The sequence below is a fragment of the Delphinapterus leucas genome, chromosome 2 (assembly GCF_059928025.1).
Source record: "Delphinapterus leucas isolate spDelLeu-1000000601 "Yukka" chromosome 2, BTC_Dleu_Yukka2, whole genome shotgun sequence".
In the NCBI taxonomy this organism is placed as follows: domain Eukaryota; kingdom Metazoa; phylum Chordata; class Mammalia; order Artiodactyla; family Monodontidae; genus Delphinapterus; species Delphinapterus leucas.
The window spans coordinates 128668417-128692260 of NC_143130.1; the positions used below are offsets into that span (position 1 = coordinate 128668417).

Sequence of the window (23844 nt, forward strand, 5' to 3'; positions counted from 1 at the left end):
CCTGTGCTCCACAACAGGAGAGGCCACAACAGTGAGAGGCCCGCGTACCGCAAAAAAACCCCAAAAAACAAAAAACTTGCGGGACTTCCCTGGTGGTGCAGTGGTTAAGAATCCGCCTACCAACGCAGGGGACACGGGTTCGAGCCCTGGTCTGGGAAGATCCCACATTCCATGGAGCAACTAAGCCTGTGCGCCACAACTACTGAGCCTGCGCTCTAGAGCCCGCGAGCCACAGCTACTGAAGCCTGCGCGCCTAAGTCCTCTGCTCCACATCAAGAGAAGCCACTGCAATGAGAAGCGCGTGCACCGCAACGAAGAGTAGACCCCGCTCGCCGCAACTAGAGAAAGCCCACAGCAACGAAGACCCAACGCAGCCAAAAAACAAACAAACAAAATAAGTGACTGTTTTCCATTGAACTCTACACTCCCAGTCATTTAAGACGCTGAATATATATATTGTTCTGTTGGGTAGTTTCTTTGACTGGATAAAGTCTTGGAATCCATAATAACCATGTATTTATAGGTTTATAGGTTGTAAAAGAAACAATTTAGACATTTAAAAATTGTTCTTTCATCTAAGGAAATATATCAGTCAGTCTTCTCTTCTTTATAAAATATTGATTCAAGTGGACAGCCAGGATAGGCTTAGGTAAATTTAATTAAATTTGTAATCAGTTGACCTTGGAATAATATTAAACCTATATACAATCTTTTTTTTCTTCCTATTTCCCTCTTAAAAAAGCAACACTGATTTGTCAGTATCTGGTATTTTAAAAATTTAGGGTTTTTTAATCTTTAAAAATTTTGTTTACAAGTACAAATACCACCACACACACACACACACACACACACACTCACATATTCTTCCCTTAGTTTCCATGACATTGGCAGATTTTTCTACCTCTCAGTTCTTTCTTTTTCACTGGACCTTCTATCATTACTGTCTTCATACAGTACATTTACGTCTACATTTCTGCTAGCTTTGGTCTCATGTCTAATCCTTCTGACCTATAAATTTACACATTCAAGGAGAAGTGTTCACTCAAATTCTAGTAACATGTTTCTAACTACGGTAACTTTTGCTTGATGTTCCTCTATCAACTCAAATTTAACAAGACCAATTTGAAGACATGAGTATATTTGCAAACTTTGATTCAATATCTTATTTCTGGCAATAATTTAATACTTTTTCACTCCAAAAGTCTCTTTGAGGTTGCTCATTTTCCACTACATTCAGGGTCAATGAAAAGGAAAATTCTAATTAATTTTCCTTAGCAGTATTGCTACACAAAATGAAATCTGTACAAAAGGCCACAGACTCAGAAAAACTCCTCAGAAAGTACTTGGAATTTTCCAAGACAAAATACCCTTATTTCACAAAGCCTTCTATATCAAAGGTCTGTAGGTCATCCAGGTTTTTAAATTTACTGTGCTTATTCTTCCTAGCAGATACATTGTGATGTTAGTATTTATAGGAATAAAGGGAATATGTGCAGTGCCCTTCACTTGGAATATTGAGACGATGTCATTTTTTACCAACTGGCTTATGGCTTATTTCTTTTTTTTTCTTTTTTTTTGCGATACGCGGGCCTCTCACTGTTGTGGCCTCTCCCGTTGCGGAGTACAGGCTCCGGACGCGCAGGCTCAGCGGCCATGGCTCACGGGCCCAGCCTCTCCGCGGCATGTGGGATCTTCCCGAACCGGGACACGAACACGTGTCCCCTGCATCGGCAGGCGGACTCTCAACCACTGCGCCACCAGGGAAGCCCCCGGCTTATTTCTTTTCTGGAGCCAAAAAGACCATTTACAAAATGGCTTCTCTACATTTCTCTATATCCCTTACTCTCTTCTTCATCTATATATTTGATAATTTCTTGAGCATTCACTAAAGAAATTGAAGTAAACAGCAGAGAACATAAGGTCACTATACTCTTAAAAACTGTTTCTCAAAATTTAATCAATATTCAAGTTCTGTCCATTTCAAAATTTTCTTAATTCATTTTTTCTTTCTCTCCCCCTTCTCTATTCTAATTTAAATCTTATTAAAACTTACTTCAAACATGCCTAACTGTGGCCTTGCCTCTATTGTAATATCATTCAATGTACTATGTATGATATCAGATTAATCTATCTATAGAAGATGTCATTTTACTCATGACTTAAGACTATAAAATCAATTCAGATGATCTGTCAATTCGCCACAGATTTCCCTGGACTTGGCATTAAATGCTCTTTGTCAAATGGTTCCACCAAACACCTCTCTCAATAAAATCTGTCCAATGGCCTTAAGTCAATTATGTACATTATTCTAATGTACATAATTCTAATATTATTTTTATATTCTAATATTATTATATTATCTAATAATATAATTATTATTATTCATAATAATAGAATATTCTATTCTATTCACTTCTATCTTATTCTACCATTTTCCTTCAGCATCTGTAGACTGTGCCATAGAAACTAATACTTCATACAAGATGCTAAAGCATAAAAAGCCATCTCTTCAAATTTTTCTGCTTCTTTGATCAATGCATTAAATTAGGTATTAGCTGTATTAATAACCATAGTTATTAACCATATAATAACCATATGCATTCATATGGTCATCTATGTATACAATAAATTTATAAAATTTTAATTACTATGATCTATTAAAACATTAGCCCTTTAATAAACAATAATAAGCAATGAATTATTTAATAAAATAAAAAATATGCTTTAAATGGAAGGAGAAATAAACTCTAGCTCAATCATTATAGTAGCACGTATGAAGACCAAAATAAAATTTATAATAAATTCATCCAGTAATCAATTTTACCAAAAAGTGTATTTGTGATTAGTGATTTCTTAATTAGTCATTATTAACAATAACTATTTATGAAGATAAACCTATAGAAACTAACAAGTCTCTACTTTGCTTGCTGATCATGTCACTTAACCACTATGTAACAGTACTAACTGCTCCCATTCATGTTACTATGGAATTTTGGACATGCTCCTATTATAGCACTTTTGTTAACAGGACATCGAGGACAATACTTTTTTAAAATCCTGGTATTCACTAGATGATTAATTTACTAAAAGTTTTGTTGACTGACTGGGTAAGCATGTGGGTATGATAATTCTAAGCATTTTAATATATCAAGATTTAAGAAGACAGGAACATGGTGAATTAAAATATTTTATTCAATAAAATATCCCACTTTCCAAAGATGACAGTCAAAAAGTCACATTCATTGTGCATGTCTTAGGCGGAGTATAAAAAGGAAACTGTATAAAAGTCTAAAATCCTTTATTATCAGAACCTATAGTGTGTATGTTAAATGGAGTCAAATGATATTTGTGTTGTTTGGTATATTCAGATAATTTAGAAATAGTTTTGCTTGTTTCTTAATTCCTTAGATACTAAGGAAAGCAGACATTCAAATAACCTTTTTCTCTTTCCTGTTAAGCAACAAATGAAGCAAACAATTGGGAGGCTAGTAGCTGTCTAAGGAGATTAAACAATTGCTTAGCTGAGCCTAAAAAGTACAACTTAAGGACATTAAGATTTTGAGAAAACTTTTTTTTCCACACTAATTTTTTAACTTCACATGAAATATTTGTTCCCTTTTTAAGCTTTTTAAAGCATTGATTCCAGAATTCCATTGCTTTTTTATAGATCGACTGCAGCAACTTTTAAGAAAAGGGTATAAGCCAATACTCAAATTCTGAGACAATTTTCCTCATTATATTTAAATAAAGACCCTACAGTTTAACCAAAAGGCTCAGCTAATTTTACCAGAAAGGTGGGGGAATGCTGGGTTCAGTTTACCAACCCCATCCAGTCAGGGATTTAATAATATACTAGTGATTTTATAATCTTACTTAATTTAAGAGTAAGTAATAAAGTTTCTAACAGTTTGTGGATGAAAAACAAAGTCTGGGCTACCCTGGTGGCGCAGTGATTGAGAGTCCGCCTGCCGATGCAGGGGATACCGGTTCGTGCCCCGGTCCGGGAAGATCCCACATGCCGCGGAGTGGCTGGGCCCGTGAGCCATGGCCGCTGAGCCTGCGCGTCCGGTGCCTGTGCTCCGCAACGGGAGAGGCCACAACAGTGAGACGCCCGCATATCACAAAAAAAAAAAAAAAAGAAAAACTACAAAGTCGGACGCTTTACAACTGAATTTGCCATGAATCTTAAAGGATCAAATTTGCTTCTCAGACTTTATCGAATCAGAAGTGTGTTGTACACTTTAGGTCATGTTTGATATTAAAAGTGGAAGTACTTTTCATTAGATAATCTAGATAATTTATGGATAGAAGAAATTACATATATAGGCTCAAAATAAAAATATAGGGTAAAATGACGATTTTAAAATCATAGAATACGTAACACAAATGATCATCAGATCAGAATTCAAGAGTGATTATTTTAAATGCTGGTGTCTGTGTGTTAAAACAATGTTGATAACCAAATGTACGTACATGAGGAAGAAGTAATCTAAATTTTCTAAGATAATATAACCTTATTTTACTTAATGACTTTGTGTCCTATTATTAAACAGGGGATATTCTTAAAGAATTATATCAATTTCACTGTATCTAAAATGCATCTGCCCTATCATCCTCAATTTTGGTATGCAAGGGGATCTTCAAAAGAAATGATGTCTATTGAGGCCCTTTTGCATGTTAAGATGTTTCATGTAAGGGTTAAGTGTAGAGAATATGGGAGTGGGGAAAAGAGTAGTATTTATACTTGGTCTTTCTGTTCCTACACCATATCTACGAACATTTCCTTTCCATTCATATTGGCAGAACAGCAGAAGGCCATTACTCTTTATTGAGACACCCACAAAAGATATATTAAAGTTTCTCTTCCATGGCAAGATGTAGTATCTTAGTAAAATTATCAATAAATAGAGTATTACAAAAAAAGCACTCCAGGAAAAAATAATACTTGTTTCTAAATATAAAAGAAAATTCTAGTAAAATAAATAATGCTAAGGCAAGTAAAGAATTAGCTTCAGAAATTGTGTAAGAGAAAGGATTGTTTTCTGGACCATGGTTTATAACACTAGAAATATGCTTTCCTCTAGTGCATAGCATGAATCTCACAAACTTGGGAAGAATAGTGTTAGCAGCAGACATCAATCTGATCAGGAAGGCTTTAAAATAAGACTCAAAGTGGAAGAGAAAAATGTGAATCAGTAAAATGGATATTATGGAGGACAGCAGGTTTGAAATAAAAATAAGACATAGTGAAAAAAATGTCTAGAAATTATTTTGTGAAAATCATGGCTTGGAATAATACTTAGGCCCAGGTTATACAGTGTACTAAATAAAACTGAAATAAAAATGGTAGATATGTTAAGCTCTTAAGATGCACTTAAAAAAACTGTTACACAACCCAGGCAGATGAGTGCAAGAATTGCCACAGATGTTTGTGCAGAGAGTGCCTTGCACAAGGGAACCTGGCCTGTGGGATAAATGGGGGATGTATTCCACTCCACACTTCGAATGCCTGACAGTTATCATTATCTTCAACTTCCCAAGTAGGAGCCTAGGTTTGGTATGTTCAGAAACCTGTTCAAGGTTATATAGCTAAAAATGATAAGGCTAGATTGGCTAGAATCGGAAGCCAGATGTGTCAGGAGCTCATAATTTTCACAAAACACAGTAAGGGGAAATTTATACACATATATGCATGCATATATAATGTATTGTAAAGTAGCAGAGTAGGGGGAAATTACCTAACTAATTTGTTCACAAGGATGAACACAGACCGGGAAATGTGTGTCACTGCATATCAGGGAGTTATATACTAGTTTTATGATCAGGAAACATAAAGACAGGAATTTAGCGGAGATGTTCATATCAGGAAACGAAAATCTAAGAAGAGAAACTGTCATTGGAAAATAGCATAGCAATCCTAGCCAAAAAAATTATAGAAGGTAGTGTATTAATAACTAGTACAAGATATGGATGAGAAGGAAGGGTTTTAATTAGGTGGATCCCTCTTAGGAGGAAGTCTAATTCTCCTAAAATCGCTCCAGTTGAGAGGGAGGACAGAGATAGTAATCATTCTGTTAAACTTGACTCATGGAGAAGGTGACTTGCATACATAATGGAGACTTTGGGAACAAAGGTTTAGAAGACTGTTAGCATAAAAGAAAGGAATGATGAGTAGGGTTGGGTAAATTAATTCCGCAGATTAAAACAGGCAGCCCTTCAGCATACAGGAAGCAAAGAGCTGTTACCCAGACACTCCAAAAAAATATAGCTGAGGAAGAAGGTGAGAAACTAAAGATGAAATTCTGACTCTATTGTTGCAAAAAAACCTATAACCAGAAAAAAGGAAAAGACACCTAAATAAAATAACTCAATTTTACAAATAGCAATTTGGTATTAGGTTCTTAGTTTTTTGAAAACATAGGGTAATAAAAGATGAATGTGAATGACCAAATCATGTAGTAAGGACTTGGAAATGAATGTGAGGTGTCTAAAGTCAAGAATGTGCTAAGATGCTCCAAATATAAAAGATCTAAAAATATTAGCTGTGTTGAGAAAAGAAAAAGAAAGGGATAAACCCATAAACCGAGGGAGACTGCTGCTCTTTCTTTTTTCTATCTTCTCTATCAAGAAAAATTATCATTAAATTAGAATGAGTACAACAAACAATTCTGATATGGATTTGGGATTTACTCAGATTTACTTAGGGACTAAAGTAAATGAGGGTAATAGAAAAAGTTTCCAAATGATCCACTCCTGTCTACCATGTCTGTGACCTGTGAATACTTAGACAAGAAGGATAAGAATGTTCAGCTTACAATGTATCTTAATTTTAATGATGTATCTTACACAGTCTTTTATTATAACTTTGTTAACAAGATTTAAAAAAACATTGGTCTTATGATAGTAACACTGAGTGGATTGCTGATGGTCGACCAATCTTTCTCCAAGCATATTCTCTCCTTTCTACTATCCAAACTCAAAATGCTATTGTGTGATTTAGCTAAGGAAGTGGAAAATACATTTTACAAATCTATGATAATACAAAGATGTGAAAGAGAGCTAATAGCTTATGTGGTAATCAAATAAATCTTCAAAAACGTTTTGTTATGCTGAAATAGTCACTCCAGATAACCTACTATGTAAATAATACATAGTATTATGTATTATGTACATAATAATGTACATAATAATGTAAAGGAAATAATGTAAAGACCTACATTTAAATTTCAAAAATATCATTTATACCAACGAAGGATAACTGAGTTTAACAGTGGTTCATTTGAAAAAGCTATGATATTTTTACACAATCTATAATCTTCAGCTACCTTAGGAAAACATCATATTTCATTGTTTCTTCTCATTTTACCAAAACATTTCTATTCTACAGACACATTAAATTAGCTTTTAAAAATCCTATATATAGTTTGAACCTCTTAGAATAAAAATATGTAGAATCTCTAGCTTAGGAAACAAGACAAAGAATTATGCAGTATAAGTAAGTGTGAGAACATCTTAGTTTCTTTCACAGAAATTATATCATGTAATTTCTATAGCACATGTAATGATGAAGGATTTCAGAAAGCTCACTTTAATATGTCTCCTGTCATAGTGAAAAATGCATAAATTAATTTCAAAGATTTGTAAATAATTTGGAACAGTTCTGGGTAAGGTAATATTATCTTTGATATAGAAAAATATATTCTGGAATTCATGCAAATTGATTAAAACTTTATAGCAACACATCTTAGTAACAAGGTCTTCACAGAGGATCACACACACACAAAAGAAGACAATTAAATTCCTCACCTGCCTAATACCCAACCGGTATGCAACGATCCGATCTACTGCATCAGGATTCATTTGAGTCCACTGTAGACTGTAGGAGTAAACACGGTGTCTGTTCTGCCACACAGGATTGTAGGTATCGTAATAGAATTCTGGAGCATAGGCCTTTCCTAAAAACAGAAAAAGTCCTTAAATTTAAATGACATGTTACAGTTAAACATACTTATTCTTTATGCCCTTTTATTACTTTCTACTTCGTGTTCCATAAGTAATTCTTGTATTTAAAAAGTCATGTGATTAAAATCTAATCAATTTCTGGAGAATTTGAGAAGAGATGTAAGAAGATTTACTGGTTGGTTGTATAAGCAGTGTAAGAGGAAGAGAAGAATCAAGGATGACTGCAAGTTTTTTGGTCTAAGCAACCAGAAGAATGAAGTTTCCATCAACTGATATGTAAAGTTATGGGAGGATCAAATTTGGGGGGAGAAGATCAGGAAATTATTTTTGAACAGTTTGAATGATCTAAATGGAGCCATTAAGTGGGATACACTTGACTAGAATTCAGGAGAGGCCAGGGTTGGAGACATAATCTTGCTAACCACAGGCATATAGATAAGAGTTTAAATTTAAGCCATGAGACTGATGAGATCACCAAGGGAGTGTGTGTGGATAAAGGCTAAGGTCTGACCACTGGGGAAATCCAAGGTTAAGAGATATGGGAGGAGATAACAAACCCCACAAAGGCCTGAGACAGAACAACCAGTGAACAGGAGGAAAATTTAAAATGTGGCATCCTAGAAATCAAAAGAAGTACATCAGTGAGATGGGGTATGGGATTAAGAGACACAAACTACTATATAAAATAAGCAACAAGGATATACTGTACAGCACAGGGAAATATACCATCATTTTATACTAACTTTAAATGGAATATAATCTATAAAAATATTGAATCATTATGCTGTACACCTGAGGCTAATATAGTATTGTAAATCAACTATACTTCCAGAAAAAATAAATAAATAATAAAAAAAGAAGTATGTCAGCAAGTAAATGATCAACTCTGTCAAAAAAAAAAATCAGTGAAGATGACAATTTGTGTTTATATTATCCATGTCTTTGGTCACTAAACTGAAATTAACCAAACAAAAACTTAACAACACAAGAACTTTGGTCAATAACAAAAAAGGCTTTTATTTAGATTTTAAGGATATGTGAGGTATACATAGTATATGTAACATACATAAACCATCTCAGTTTTTGTCTTTTAATTGCCAAATAGAAAATGCACAGACCATGGGAATTATATGTCCAACTTTTAAAAAAATTAATTAATTAATTTATTTATTTTTGGCTGCATTGGGTCTTCATGGTTGCGTGCGGGCTTTCTCTAGTTGAGGTGAGCAGGGGCTACTATTCGTGGTGGTGTGCAGGCTTCTCATTGTGGTGGCCTCACTTGTTGCCGATCATAGGCTCTAGGTGTGCAGGCTTCAGTAGTTGTGGTGCGTTGGCTCAGTAGTTGTGGCGCACAGGCTTAGTTGCTCCCAAGCATGTGGGATCTTCCTGGACCAGGAAATTGATCCTGTGTCCCCTGCACTGGCAGGCAGATTCTTAACCACTGTGCCACCAGGAAAGTATCCCAACTTTTTGATATTCTGAAATATAGTTTTTTTCACACCATCTACTTTTTACCAATAATACATTTATTTATTAAATCAGTATTTAGTTAGAGCCTATTGAATGCCAAGTAGTGTTCTAGGCAATGAACGAGGAGGTATGGCCTCTGTCTTCCTGGAAATTGCTTACATTTTCTCCAACATTTCAAATAGCTTTGCAATTTTTACTGGATTATGATTTAATAAGTTGTACATTATTCAACAGATTTTTTTTTTTGAAATTAGATTAAATATTAAATGTCCTCCTTTGGTTTTCCTCCTGGGTTCCTGTATGCAGGAATATATCTTACCTGGTTTTTTCTTTTTCTCCATCATTAGTCATCTATCATCTAGGGATTGCAGAAGAGTTGATTCATAAGAATTTATAACATATAGTTAAAGTATGAATGTTGAACACTAAGAATGAAAGTGATGGTCTCTATTACCCTGGTGAGGTTCACCAGGAAAAAAACGTCAGATGAACTGAATTGAAATTTTGGCAAATTTACTAGTAAAATTAAATACATTGAATTACATATCTGAATTTTAGTAACATTTGGAAAAGTCTCCTATATCAACACTGTGTGCATTAAAAAATGTTCTATGAATATTCATTCAGTTTTATTGAAAATGGATTATCAACTCTATACAAACAATCTTGCATAGAAGGAGGTCTCTGGAAAAGAGCCATCACATTCATTTTATTTCTTCTATATGTTGTATGATATTTTTATTATTACTAACTAAATGATAGCACAAATTCATGTTCACAACACTTAGCAAAATCTAGATGAGAGGAACACAATATACTGAATGAAGGAATCAATATCCAAAACATCACTGACAACCTGTATTTGAGACCAAATTTCCCAAACTGTTATTGAGGAGGTACATTTAGTAGTAGCCTAAATAAAGAGCCAGGGGTTTTGATTAAAAATAAGCATCCAAGGGGCTTCCCTGGTGGCGCAGTGGTTGAGAGTCCGCCTGCCGATGCAGGGGATGCGGGTTCGTGCCCCTGTCCGGGAAGATCCCACATGCCGCGGAGCGGCTGGGCCCATGAGCCATGGCCGCTGAGCCTGCGCGTCCGGAGCCTGTGCTCCGCAACGGGAGAGGCCACAACAGTGAGAGGCCTGCGTACCGCAAAAAAAAAAAAAAAAAAAAAAAAAAAAGCATCCAAAACCTATAAATGAACTAATGAGCTTTTTAAGTGAGAAATGTCAACTTAGAGTGTTTTCATTAGACATTAGTGTCTAGATTGAATTGAGGAGATAAAGAGTCTCAATGGTTTGTTTTTCATTTTGCTTATTGTTTTTATTTTTATTTTTTTGAGGGGCACAGGGAGAAGAGGGGCTTGCTTTTGTTTTTTAGCCAAGAGGGAAATACAAGGGGTATTAGATTTAGTTCTAAGTATCACGTTTTTCATAAAAGGAATGATACATTCAAATAGAAATGAGAAGAGAATAAAGTCTATTTAGCATGGAAAAGGAAAAAAAAATCTCTCAAAAACTGGCAAATGAAATTTTCTGAGAGTTGAAACTCCATCACAGGCTAAATTTTAACAGATCTATGAAATAAGATGAATGCCAGTGAGTGGGTATTAAAGGATACATATTTTGACTTAGAAATGTTCTAGCAATCCTCTCTGAATACGGATGATTTTCCCTTCACTAGAGGTATTTAGTCAATACCTACCTGCCATTTAGAAGGGTCGATATGGGTGAGTGACTGTCCACAAAATGGCCATCAAGGTAAGGCACAGTCTCAAATCTCTAGGGTGCTATGAAACATTTGCCTACTGTTTCTTGTATTATTTCAATTGTTTTAAGCACACTTATTTATAAATTCCATTTAATGTTTCTATTATCTGTATTCTAATCCTGCTTTTTGTTGACTGCCAGAAGGGTAAACTAGCTGCATGTCGTAAATGCAAATTGTCATAATACTAGAACTGATTGTTTATCTAAATAAGTACTTTCCAGGTTATTGAAGCACTTTGACACTGAAGTTAAAAAAAATTCTCATGACATTGTGAAAACATGAATTTGTTTATCAAAATCTATTTTCAGGGTTGTGAAAAATTAAGCTACAATTTAACCCTCATTTGAATATTCTAAATAGGTCCAATTTTACTATAAAATTCTATCTTCAACTTTATTTTTAATTAGATTGTTACGAAGGCTTTTCAATGTATTTTTGAAAATACTTAAGTTTATTTGCATTGACATTCCGCATTACATATGAGTGACATCATATGTAATATTTTTTCATGAAATATTAGATTGGAAAAGGAAATAGAGATGACCAGTTCCAGTGTCTCATATGACAGATAAATTTTGGGACAGAATAGATATGGTGATGATATATGGATGTTGATATAGTTTTAATTTAGTTGAATAATTGTTACCACCTTAGAATTAAAGATGAGAAAAGCTTTTTTAGCTGGTGCATAAATAATATTGATTAGCAACAAATAACTACTGATAAGAAATGATTTTGTGTAGTTATAGTTAAATATAAATATGCTTGCTACGTCTCAGAGCATACTTTGTACTAAACCTCTTTTGGATAAACTTGATAAAGGAAAAATGCTTTCTGACTTTGTTTGAGAAATCTATCTTAAAAGTAAAAAAAAAAAAAAAACCCACAAATTTGTTCTCTGATTTCAGAGCCAATCATATTTAATATTTATACACTTGTTTTGTAAGAAGCACATAGTATACATAGTAATACTAAGGAAATGCCCTTATAATAATCTTAGGCTGTAACAATGAAACATGACATCTGCTGGTTCAACAGGGAAATAATTCATAATTTTTCTTCTTTTTTATCCTTCAGGCATTTTTTTTGTCCTTCTAGCAAGCACACCAAAATTATTTTTCATTCTCTTTTATAGTCTACTTTTATTTTTATGCAACATTGTTCGAGTTTAAATCATTTAAAACTAACTGAGCTAGAACTATATTCATTATCTAAATTAGCAGATAAGTTTTAGATATGTATGATTACCTACAGATTTTGGATTTTAAAATATTCTTAAAATATATATAGAGAAAAATTTAATTGTTCAAATTTTTAAAAATTTATATAAAAGTACATTTTTTCTATTTTGCAAATAGCTTCTCAAAAGTGAGTAAATTGAGTTTTCAAAATATTATTTTATGCATAAACCTCAAAGTAAAAGATATATTAAGAATATATGACATGTCACTTTCCTAGTCTAAAAATGTTAGATTAAAGTATAACAAAAATCCGGGCTTCCCTGGTGGCGCAGTGGTTGAGAGTCCGCCTGCTGATGCAGGGGACGCGGACTCGTGCCCCGGTCTGGGAAAATCCCATATGCCGCGGAGCGGCTGGGCCCGTGAGTCATGGCCGCTGAGCCTGCGCGTCCGGGGCCTGTGCTCCGCAACGGGAGAGGCCACAGCAGTGAGAGACCTGCGTACCGCAAAAAAAAAAAAAAAAAAAAAAAAAAAAAAAGTATAACAAAAATCTTTCTTACATGCATTCCTAAGCTTGCAAGCAGAAAGGGAATTGTTTCTTAGGGGTCAAAAAACAAAGAATTGAAAATCAGACACTGAACAGGAGCTTAGGGAGAAAAGGAGTGTTGCTGGTGTTTGTATCCTTGGGAGCTGGAATTTTAAGGCAATAGGAGATGAGGTTAATGGGCCAATTAAGATGAGATGTTAGAAATGAGGTACCACATAACAGCAAGATCAGTAAAAACAGCAATCTCAGTACTGTATAAATGAGTCAGTAAACTTTTCTCTATATTGCGTTTCGCTTGCCTACATTCTAGTGACTCAGCTTGCCAGTGACAGAAAGTTCCTAAAACTCTAGTTTTATCCTCACACATTTTGACTCCTTAAACTGAAATGCTTTCCTGGTGTAATTTCTACCTGCTTATCAATTCTTACCTTTTGGTACCCAAATCACAACTATCCTTCCTTTAATTACTCTTTCTTCAATGATAAATATTTATACTACCATACTTAACATTCAATTAGGAAAACACATTGTAATACTACACCAATATATAAGTACTCCTGAAAATATTTTCTGTATGATCATTTTTATTTTTCTGATTAGAGGCCCTTTCCCAGATTTAGACATAATGTAATTGGGGCCAATAGAGTGGACTGAACAATGTAAAGCAACTACCGCCTTGTTGTTTTAGAATAATATTGATGTTTCAATTTTCACAAACATACATTTTTTTAAAAAAATCAGAATTGTGGTATAATAGATAATATCTCTAAATAAAGCCAGTTTTAATTTAATTATAGACATTAAATAAATTTACTGCTACTGACCAAGAACAACCTTCCCTAGGCATGCTTATGTTTTTAATATTAATCCATCAATATGATATTTAGGATGATTTTTGCAAAGAGAAAATAAAATGGGATAATTACTGTAAAATTGATATAGCATTTACATGTTTTTATTTCTGATTGTAGTTTAAAATATTATTTTGAGAGCTTTGATAAGGATATGTTAACATAAATATTGATATGCCAGGGAAGAAAAAGTTAAGAAACTCTGTAACTTGCTCCCTTTCTCCTCAAGGATATCTAAGGTAATTGTGACTCTACCAGACCACCTTCTAAACCAGGCTTCAGCAAACTTTTTGTGTAAAGGGTCAGATAGTAAGTATTCTAAGGCTTTAAATTGTGATCATAAGATATCTGTCACAACTATTCAACTATGATATTATAGATACTACTAATTCATGTAGTTCAAGATGATATAATTTGAGAGGTAATATAATACAAATTCAAAATTCTTCTACTTATCCAATGAGTTGACATGTTAATAATATTCCAAATTTTATGATTTTCAGAATTGGCCAGGTCTCTCCAATTGTACGTACTCACAGCTGAAAATCTATATCTTTCATAAGTATTCAAACAACCCAAGGAATTAAAAAAGTGCCCCAAATGAAAAGACTTAGAAGTTCAATATTCTCACATGTAGTAGCTACATGTTGACAAAGACTTTAATAAATTTTAAGAGAATTTAGTTTATCTCTCACAGACATTTGATTAAAACAACCAATTATAGTTTGCAGATGTATACAAGCAATACTTTAAAAAAATTCTCTAGAGCAAATTGAAATAGATTTACTATATCATTAGTGTATTCACCCCCCAAAATGGTCAACTACTATATCATAGCCTTTTGGTATTCAATGTGTTATTCTCTGATATATCAACATCATTAAACAAAAAAAAAATTGTAAATAAAAATATTCAGAGATTTAATGAAGTATTTAAAACAACACAAATTTTAAAACCTTTAAAAGAAAATGTTGACTAAAATGAAGCACTCATTTCTCATGCTTAAATTATTCTATATAAGACCCTGTTTAACGACAAATAAAAAATAGGATTCAGAATTATTCATAAAATCCTTCTTATTACATCTTGCATCATTTTGATACAGTGGTGGCTGTTAATATGCTGTACTAACTCCATGCACCGCCCAAATTATAATATTTGCCCCCTTTCTATGGTTATGTTAAATTATCTTTTATTTAATAGATTATAAACACTTTGATGGCAGATACCTCATTTTTTATATACTGTCCCCTCAGTTGAGGATATGAAGAAAACCAGTTGAACTCAAAAAATATCTCTACTAAAATTTTTCATGTAAATGGTCATTTGCATCTGTATTTTTTGGGGTGGAGTGAGGAGTAATTCAGGTACTTACTGCTTACAGAGTTGTCATCACAAGTACATTAACTAAAATTTTGTTGATTGGGAAAAGATTTTTAAACTTGTTAATATTATTAATGAAAATATCTCCCCAGAACAGAACACTCAAATATGTATAACCAATTTCAGTAGGACCTTGAAAGACTATTTCATCATTTTCCAGTTGTAATGTAGAAAGGAGTATTTTAGCCCAATTCCTTTCAATTTATTTTTAGCGTCTTTTTTAGGATAAATAAGATGATGTTGTCAGTTTTGTTGCAGTGAAAGCCTTTACACAAATTTCCTTTAAAGTTTTATTTAAATAAACAAAATTTGCTGGAATAATCAATAGATCAATAAAGTATATTATTGGAATAACAAAAACTGATGTAGAGCAAAATGGAATAATGTGTTTGTATGTTACTTAGAAGTTGACAAATCTCAGTTATTCTTGCTTGATTCACATAGGTGAGAAGTTGATTAGTTATTATTAACATAACCTTATAAAATGCATTCAGAGAAAATGCCATATAGCAAGATTCTCATGAAACATCTTCATAAAGTTCATACTATTTATTAAAATGTGTTAGCATGAAGTGTAAGAGTTATTAAGTAATTAAAATTACATAGATACCAATGCTTTTTTCCTAATTAACAAAAAAACATTAAAAGAAGATACTTAAGACTTGTGTGCAAAACTAACTTAGTCTTTTCACAGTTTGCTTCAATAAGTTCACTTGAATATAATATCCTATCATATAATTCAATTTTCCTTTACAGATACTTCCTAAATGATTAGATATTTAGAGTAAATATGTTTATAGAAATACCTACTCAGAAAATTATTTAACTATAATAAGTTCAAATTGTCTAAATTAAAATATCGTTTTTACCTCATTTCTTGAAACGTGGAATGAGCACAAGATCCAATTTTATACACTCTCCTAAAATCATCTTCATATATTAATAATTTAGCCTTTTCCTTAATCTCTAGGAAGGCAGAGGCCATTAAAATAAGACCAAAGAATATGGTCTCCAGGCGTATTTGCTAGGAAGTAGAAACTGAAAATGATGGTCAGGTGCAAAGACTGTATAACTTACCAAGAATCCTGCCCTTGGTTATTAGGAAACAAATCACTCAGACTGCAATAGGTAGGCAATCAGGTAGGATTTTCAGAAGTAATATGGCTTGGTAATTCTTGTAAGAAAAGGGTTCATTTTAACAAATCACTAAATGCTCAAGCCACATATATCCATCTCAGTTGGGCTAATGTGATATGTTTCCCACTGTAAAAATTCTCCCCCAATTTAAGATACTTCTCAGAAGGGTGCATGATTTTATTTGAGTAGGGATCTAACATATAAAGTCAAGATTCTTTATTTAATAGAATAAAGAATTAATGAATATAGTATAGTCAGCAAATAATAATATAGTCAGATTCATTTGTTCCTGGTAAGGTTAGGTTTTTTGGCTCTCAAAAATAATAATTATTTTATGAAGTAGTTAGGTTAAAAAGATATCTCTGGAGATCCCAATGGATGAAAATATAAAATTTATTCTATTTAAATTATTTAACATAGTCTATATAAAATACTTATGATAGCAATGGGGAAATAATAAGTATTTAATAAACATTAATCTTACACCGTACCCTCTCCCATAAAGAAAAAATATATATATAAAATAAAATTCTCTAGGAAGAGTTCCATAGTTTGGTTCCACTGTTACTGTTTAAAAGCACAGGAACTTGAAGCAATTTAAAAACTAAACTAGACAAATTTAAATGAGTTCCTATTTATTTTTTTAAAACTTCAATGAAGCACTATTTCAACACAATTGAGTCACCTCTGACCCCTTTTTGGCATCAGCCTAGAACAAAATATTTATACAAAGTAGTTACTGGCTTACGCACCAAATATATATGGTTGCCTTGGGTAATATAAAATAAATGCATGCACTTACCAGATAACATTTTAACTTAAATGAATAACACTTTTACTCTAAAACCCTGAATGTACTTTGCCAAAAATGATGTTAAATATGAATAATATGAGGTGTTTTTTTTCCAAAATAGGCTTAGATTAGGATCTGGTCCAAAAAATTTAAAAGATGATTTGGATTTGATGAAACAATTAGCTTTCACATTAGGCATGTAAATAGGAAACTGCTAAGGGTTTAGAGAAAGTTTAGATAAAAATTATAAATCCATTGATATTTTACTTGGAAATATCTAAGTCAGTGTTATGTGTATTAAAAACCACATGTTCTAAAGTAAAATAATCTGGAGAGCTCCTCTGGGAATAAAGATGGTTGACTTGAGAGAAAGAAGAAAAGACAGCTGTTAAATTCTGTACTTCAATTATCCCCTTGTACAAAATAGAGTTGGCCCAAGGGCCTTTGCTCACTACTATTCTGTCAAGTATTTGAGACACCTACCAGAATTGTATGTCTAGGATTGCTGTTAAAAGTTATTCTATTATAATTTACCACTACAACCATGGACTCATGAAGCAAGAAAAATCTTGAGAGATGAAAACTGTATCTCAAATTTATATAGGAATTTACAGTTAAAAAGTACTTCCACAAATATTAACTTCTTTTAGTCTTCACAGAAGTTGGAAGGGCAAAAATGCAGAGGGATATTACTTGGCTTGAGCTGCAAATCTGGAAAGTTAATATGAATATCATAATTAATGAAATAATGCAGACTACTGTCCTTGTCTGGTCTGCAGATCATCCCTCAAAAAGATCCAAATGAATATTTTGTGAGAAGGAAGAGAGGTTACACCATTTACCTAAATATGCAAAGGAAGTTGGCTGTCAGACTGAGAGGGTCTGATCATCCCTACCTTCCTCAATGTATTTTATTTCAGGAATGTTAGGATAAAATGAAATTATTAGAAATCCCTCTTTTCAGAAATATTGCAGCAAATACTCCCAAGGCAGAAGAATACAAAACTATTTTGCTTCATTTTATATTTTAGAAAAACATTTCATTAATACATGGTACAGGTCAATTGTCAGTGGGTGAGGCAAGCACACACCAAACTTTCCTGTCATTGGTGAGGGAAGACAAGGTTGGAGTAGCTATCTGGAGTATCACATTTGGCTATGTCACAATCATGGCTCTGGGCTGATTTTGTGATGCTCTTTTGCTATCCTTTCAAGAGTTATGCCATTTCTTTCATATATCACAACTATGCTTGTTAATGAGCCAACTCTATAATATGTATGTATGTGCTGGCATGGGAAGCACAGACAATTGAGGTTGCAGAAGAAATTCTATAGATCATTAAATTTCACAAAACAGAAGCAGATTCAGAAACAGAAAATGATTAGATATACATGGTGTCCAGTTCCTGGGCTAAGCACAAATCTATTTTGTAGCAAGTGCACTGTTTTATAAAAATAGTGAGTACATCCCTGTTCTCTGACCATTTCCCCTCGCCTGTCCTATACATCCCATGCCTAAGAAATGCTGCTAGAAAATCAAATCACTGAAGTAACTAGCAACCATTTATTCATAAACTCAATTGCTAATTCTTATATGGCCCAGAAATGCTATATGCATTCCCCTCAAATATACATGGATACTTATGAGTCAAGATATGGAATAACCAAAATCTCTGCTTATTTACTAGGGCCCACATTTTTATAAGACTTCAAAACTTTTCCTTTCCTTTTTCTAGGAATCCTCAAAAGACGTCTCACATATAATTCAAAAGCCAGTCACTTTAGGCTTTCCTGCCCTTTCTTTCTTATTCCAGCTTCCATCAAAGGGACAGTCAGAGAAATTCTCCCTTGAGGTTGTGTACAGTGTGGGGAAATTTTATGTAAATCTGAATTATGTAACAGAAACAGTATATGAAAAACATACCAGTGTTCAAATTTGAAATAGAATATGCCCAAACAAGGGAAAAACCCCACAGACAATGCAATATTAGAGTTTCAATTTATTTTTGTTCAGTTTGGATTTTTCTTTTCATATAGCATGTATATGTCTGTAGATATACAACTTCTCATAAAATTCTCATGAAATGCTTTCCTCTGGGGTCTTCCTCTTTGTAAGCCTGCTTGCAGTGTTTTACCTGTACACAGAAAATATTCTAATTGTGACATTAGGAGAAAGCTTAATCTAGGGAATAAAACAGTTCTTTTTGGCTTAAAGAAGAATTGATGCTTGATCTCTCCTAGACAAAAATAAGATTATTAAAGGCACTTATGTGGTTAATTTTTGTTATTTTCCCGGCACCATGCTAACCACTTGCATACATTGTGTTTCTTAATATTCACAATCCCCTGCAGGATGAGAATATTCTTACCATTTTCCTTTTGTGAAAGATGAAAGTGAAGATTAGCAATCTTAAACAAATTGCCCTATAGTAAGCAACTGTGGAGTAACAAAGCTGCATTCTGAATCCACATCAGAAGCCCTTTTTATTCTAACACCCAACGTCTTTGGATAGGGTTGCTCTCTACCACGCGTGACTGGCTAAAGGGGTGAAAAGGGCTGAAATCCAGGCTCTGTTTCTGTTGCAACCACTTGTGCCCTGGTATGGGAGTTACAACTGCTTGAAGAAAGGGGCACCTTTTTCCTAATTCGCACACAAAGACTGTATAGGCTGGTGGATTTCCTGATAAGATGCTACTCCCAGTAATCTAACAAGGATCCCTGCTTCCCTACTCTGCCCATTGTGAGTATGGAAACTTAAACTACAATTTACCCTTGGGTCTCAACCAGATTTGCCATATTATATCGTTATCTGAAAATATTATCAAGTCAGGAATTTATAAAGATAAGGATTGACTAAATCTCTAGAATGAGAACTACATGTACTTGTTAAGCATTTAACTCAGAAATAATGAATATATAATAAGCTGCAAATAATTCAGTCTTTCCTAAAGCTTTACATTCCCTAAAAACTGAAAAGTTCCAAAGTGTCTAAAAGCCTTGGGTTCCTTTGAAGGACCTCTGGTTGGGGGGTGTGCACGGAGGGGGAATGGCTGGATGAACTGACCCAGCAGCGCTCAGGCCGAGAGGACTGACTGTTCAATGGTGTACTTAGGAAGCACATTAACTTCCTGGCAAGCACCGCTGCCACACATGTGGGTGGTCCACTGCTGAATATGAATGTGTGGAATATCATTGAGGCAGGGAGTAAGAGGTGTTCAAGTGAGTTGGAGAGGAGCCCAGAAGGTATGCTGTTTATCTTCTAGGAACATTTATTTTCCCCAAAACATATAACTTGAATTAATAAAGTGGATTTAGATGTGAATAAAGGAAACCAGTCATTGAAACTGAATAACTGTGACTCTCTAAGAATAACCAAAAGATCTGTGAATACGATTCCTAGAGCAAGAAAAAGATTAAAGCACAAATAACTGTTCTTATAGTATTGCTAAGAAGCACTGGTCTGGATCTGATTGCAAAGCAAGTATCTGTCTGCAGTTAGATGCTGAGGCTACTAGCAACTGTCATTTTGATCAGTGCTTTAGAAATAGACAAAGTTCATTAGAACGATGAAAGAAAGTGATTTCTTAAGTAATGCTTACATAAGTAATGCAAAATTATAAAACTTTGGTTATATCCTCTGGTCTGAAATTCAAAAAGAATTTATAAAAAGAAAACCTCTATCAACTTTCTCAACTTACTGCTATGTCACAAAATATCCCTTGAGAAAAGACAACGTATCAGGTTGTGGGCAATTATCTGTGGAATGTCTCATCTGACCATCTTAAGTCTGGTTTCTGGCACGTCTTTGGAACAAATTTTGCACTGTTCTCATCCATTAATCATCCCTTCAGGGTGATGGACAAAGGCCAAGTACTTAAATAGACACTTGGAGGTTTGGGATACGGCTTTGATTCCACTGAACTAAAAAGTCCTTTGATTCTTTCACAGATTGATTTTATTACCACCCAATATCTACTGAAAAAATCCAACTGTACTAAGTGCTAAACAGACTCTTAAGAATAGAAATACTAAACATATAATATTCACATACATATGTGTGGACTTCTACATTTGGGTTTCTTTGCTTTATTCTTTTCTGATGTCAGAGAATATTATAAAAATTCTTTTCTCTCAGGAGAAACTGTGATTTCGAACCATTTCTTATCCTCTAAAAACTGGATCTAATGCTTGCCCAAAATAATATAAGGAAGCTGTGAGCAACAGTTTTGGAATACTGTGTCCTACCCTGTTATGCTGATATCTCTGTCTTCCCTTTATTCTACCCAGCAGTGATGGTCTTGCTTACAAAATGGTAATTCTCCAAAACCTGATTCATATCCTTCTGATTTCACTTGTATACATGACCTTTGTTACCAATATATTGGGTCATTCAATATTCTTAATGTAACCGTCACTATCTCTTAAAGTAAGAGATACAGTTGGGCAAAGTGGTTATCTTGGGGAGGGGAACTACTGTGAAGATAACCAGTTTACTGTCTCTTCCTAAAGGAAAGTAATTTAGAGGTTAGGGGAGGAAAAAGGAACAAACGATTCTCGAGGAACAACCAAATGTTTAAAAAATTAACACAATATGGATTAGAAAAAGTATATACATGACAATAGTAAATCGAACAATACCATTCATATTATGAAACACCTCCTATTCCCAACCCTATCTTATTTGGCAAATATCATCCACTCTTCAATAATACTTGAGGTATAATTTACATACAATAAAATGCACACATTTTAAGTGCAGATTTCACTTAGTCTAGAAAAATATATATTACTATGTAATCACCAATCAAGATATAGGAGATTTCCATCACTGCAGAAAGTTACCTGCTACTCCTTTGTAATCAATCAACTCCACCTTCAGCCCCAGCCAAAGAATATAATTTCTATTACTAAAGATTAGCTTTGTGTGTTCAGGAAATTCATATAAATGGAATCATAAAGTATGCACTTTCTGTGGCTAGTTGTGTTTATTCAATATAATTGTTTTTGAAATCCATCCATTCATGTATTGTATCAGTAGTTCTCTCCACTTCTATGACTGAGTAAAATTCCACTGCATGAGTAGATTAGATCACAAGTTGTTTATTCAGCCACCTGTTGATGAATATTTGGGTTGTTTCTAGTCAGACACTATTACAAATAAAGCTGCTATTAAAGTTTGTGTATAAATCTCTGTATAGACATACATTTTCATTTCTGTTGAATAATCATCTAGGAGTAGAATTGCTGGATCACTTGGTAAGTAAATATTTAAGTTTTTGAGAGACTTACAAGCCATTTTCAAAACAGAAATCCCATTCTACACTCCCAGCAAGAATGTGTGATAATTTCAGTGACTATATATCCTCACCTACATTTGCTGTTGTCAGCCTTTTTAACTTTTGTCATTATAATGTGTGTGTAGTTCTAACTCGTTGTGTTTTAAATTTCATTTCTCTGATAACAAATGACGGCTACCAGTTTTAATACAAATACTGGTCAATTGTATGCTATTTTGTGCAATGTATATTCTAGTCTCTTGCCAATTTTATTTGGACTGTTTGTCTTATTATTGAATTTTAAGAATTATATACTCTGGATACAAACACTTTGTCACAAACATGTATTTCAAATTCTTTTTCCAGCCTGTGGCTTGCTTTTTCCTTTTTCCCTTTTTTTTTTTTGTTTCTTAAGACCAATAATTTTTTTAAAAAAAATGTTACTGGAGTGTAGTTGATTTACAATGTTGTATTAGTTTCAGGTGTACAGCAAAGTGAATCAGTGATACACATACATATATCCACTCTGTTTAAGATTTTTTTCCCACATAGGTCATTAAAGAGTATTGAGTAGAGTTCCCTGTGCTATACAGTAGTACATATATACAGTAGAATATTACTCAGCCATACAAAAGGACAAAATAATGCTATTTGCAGCAACATGGATAGACCTAGAGATTGTCATACTGAGTGAAGTAAGTCAGATAGAGAAAGACAAATGTCATATGATATTGCTTATATGTGGAAGCTTTTTCCTTTTTTAATGAGGTCTTTTGAGGAGCAGGAAGACTGCAGTTTTAATTATGCTTGTATTATTATTATTTGTATTAGTTTTAAATGACTGGTGATTTTTGGGGTTTACTTTCTATTCCAAATTTGCCTAGATTTTCTCCTGAGTTTTCTCCTAGAATTTTACAATTTTAGTTTTTTATACTTACATCTACAATCAATTTTAAATTAATCTCGTGCGTAATGTGAGGTATTATTTAAGGTTTATTTTTTTAATATGAATATCCAGTTGTTCTAGCACAATTTATTCAGAAGACTATCATTTCTTAATGGATTATGCTGGTGACTTTGAAAAACTCATTTGACCATATGTGTATCATCTCTGTGACCTTAGAGGTCTATTCCTGGATCTTTTATCCTGTTTCAATGAACCATGTGTTTATATTTATACAAAAACCACACTATCTTGATTACTGTGACTTTACAGTAAGACTTGGAACAGGGTAGTGTGAGTCCTCCAACTTTGTTCTTTTTCCCCTTGCACAGAGGTCTAGCTATTGTTAAGCCTTAGCTTTCCAAATAAAATCTAGAGTCAGATCTTCAATTTCTATAGAAACAAAACCAAAAACAACCATGCTGGGTATTTTGTTGGGATTGCAGTGAATCTGTAGATCAATTCGGAGACAATAAGTATGAAACCAATACTGATTCTTCCAAAATATGAACTTGGTATATTTCTCTATTTATTTTG

General features: G+C 33.6%; 1 protein-coding gene across 1 annotated transcript in view; it reads right to left on the reverse strand.

Annotated features, from left to right (window-relative positions):
* MDGA2 (MAM domain containing glycosylphosphatidylinositol anchor 2) overlaps positions 1-23844 on the reverse strand; it is a 273598-nt gene that overhangs the window by 84484 nt on the left and 165270 nt on the right. The window contains exon 5 of the mRNA XM_022570646.3: positions 7807-7955. Within this exon, the coding sequence (XP_022426354.2) occupies positions 7807-7955 (149 nt within the window). The remainder of the gene's footprint in view (positions 1-7806; positions 7956-23844) is intronic.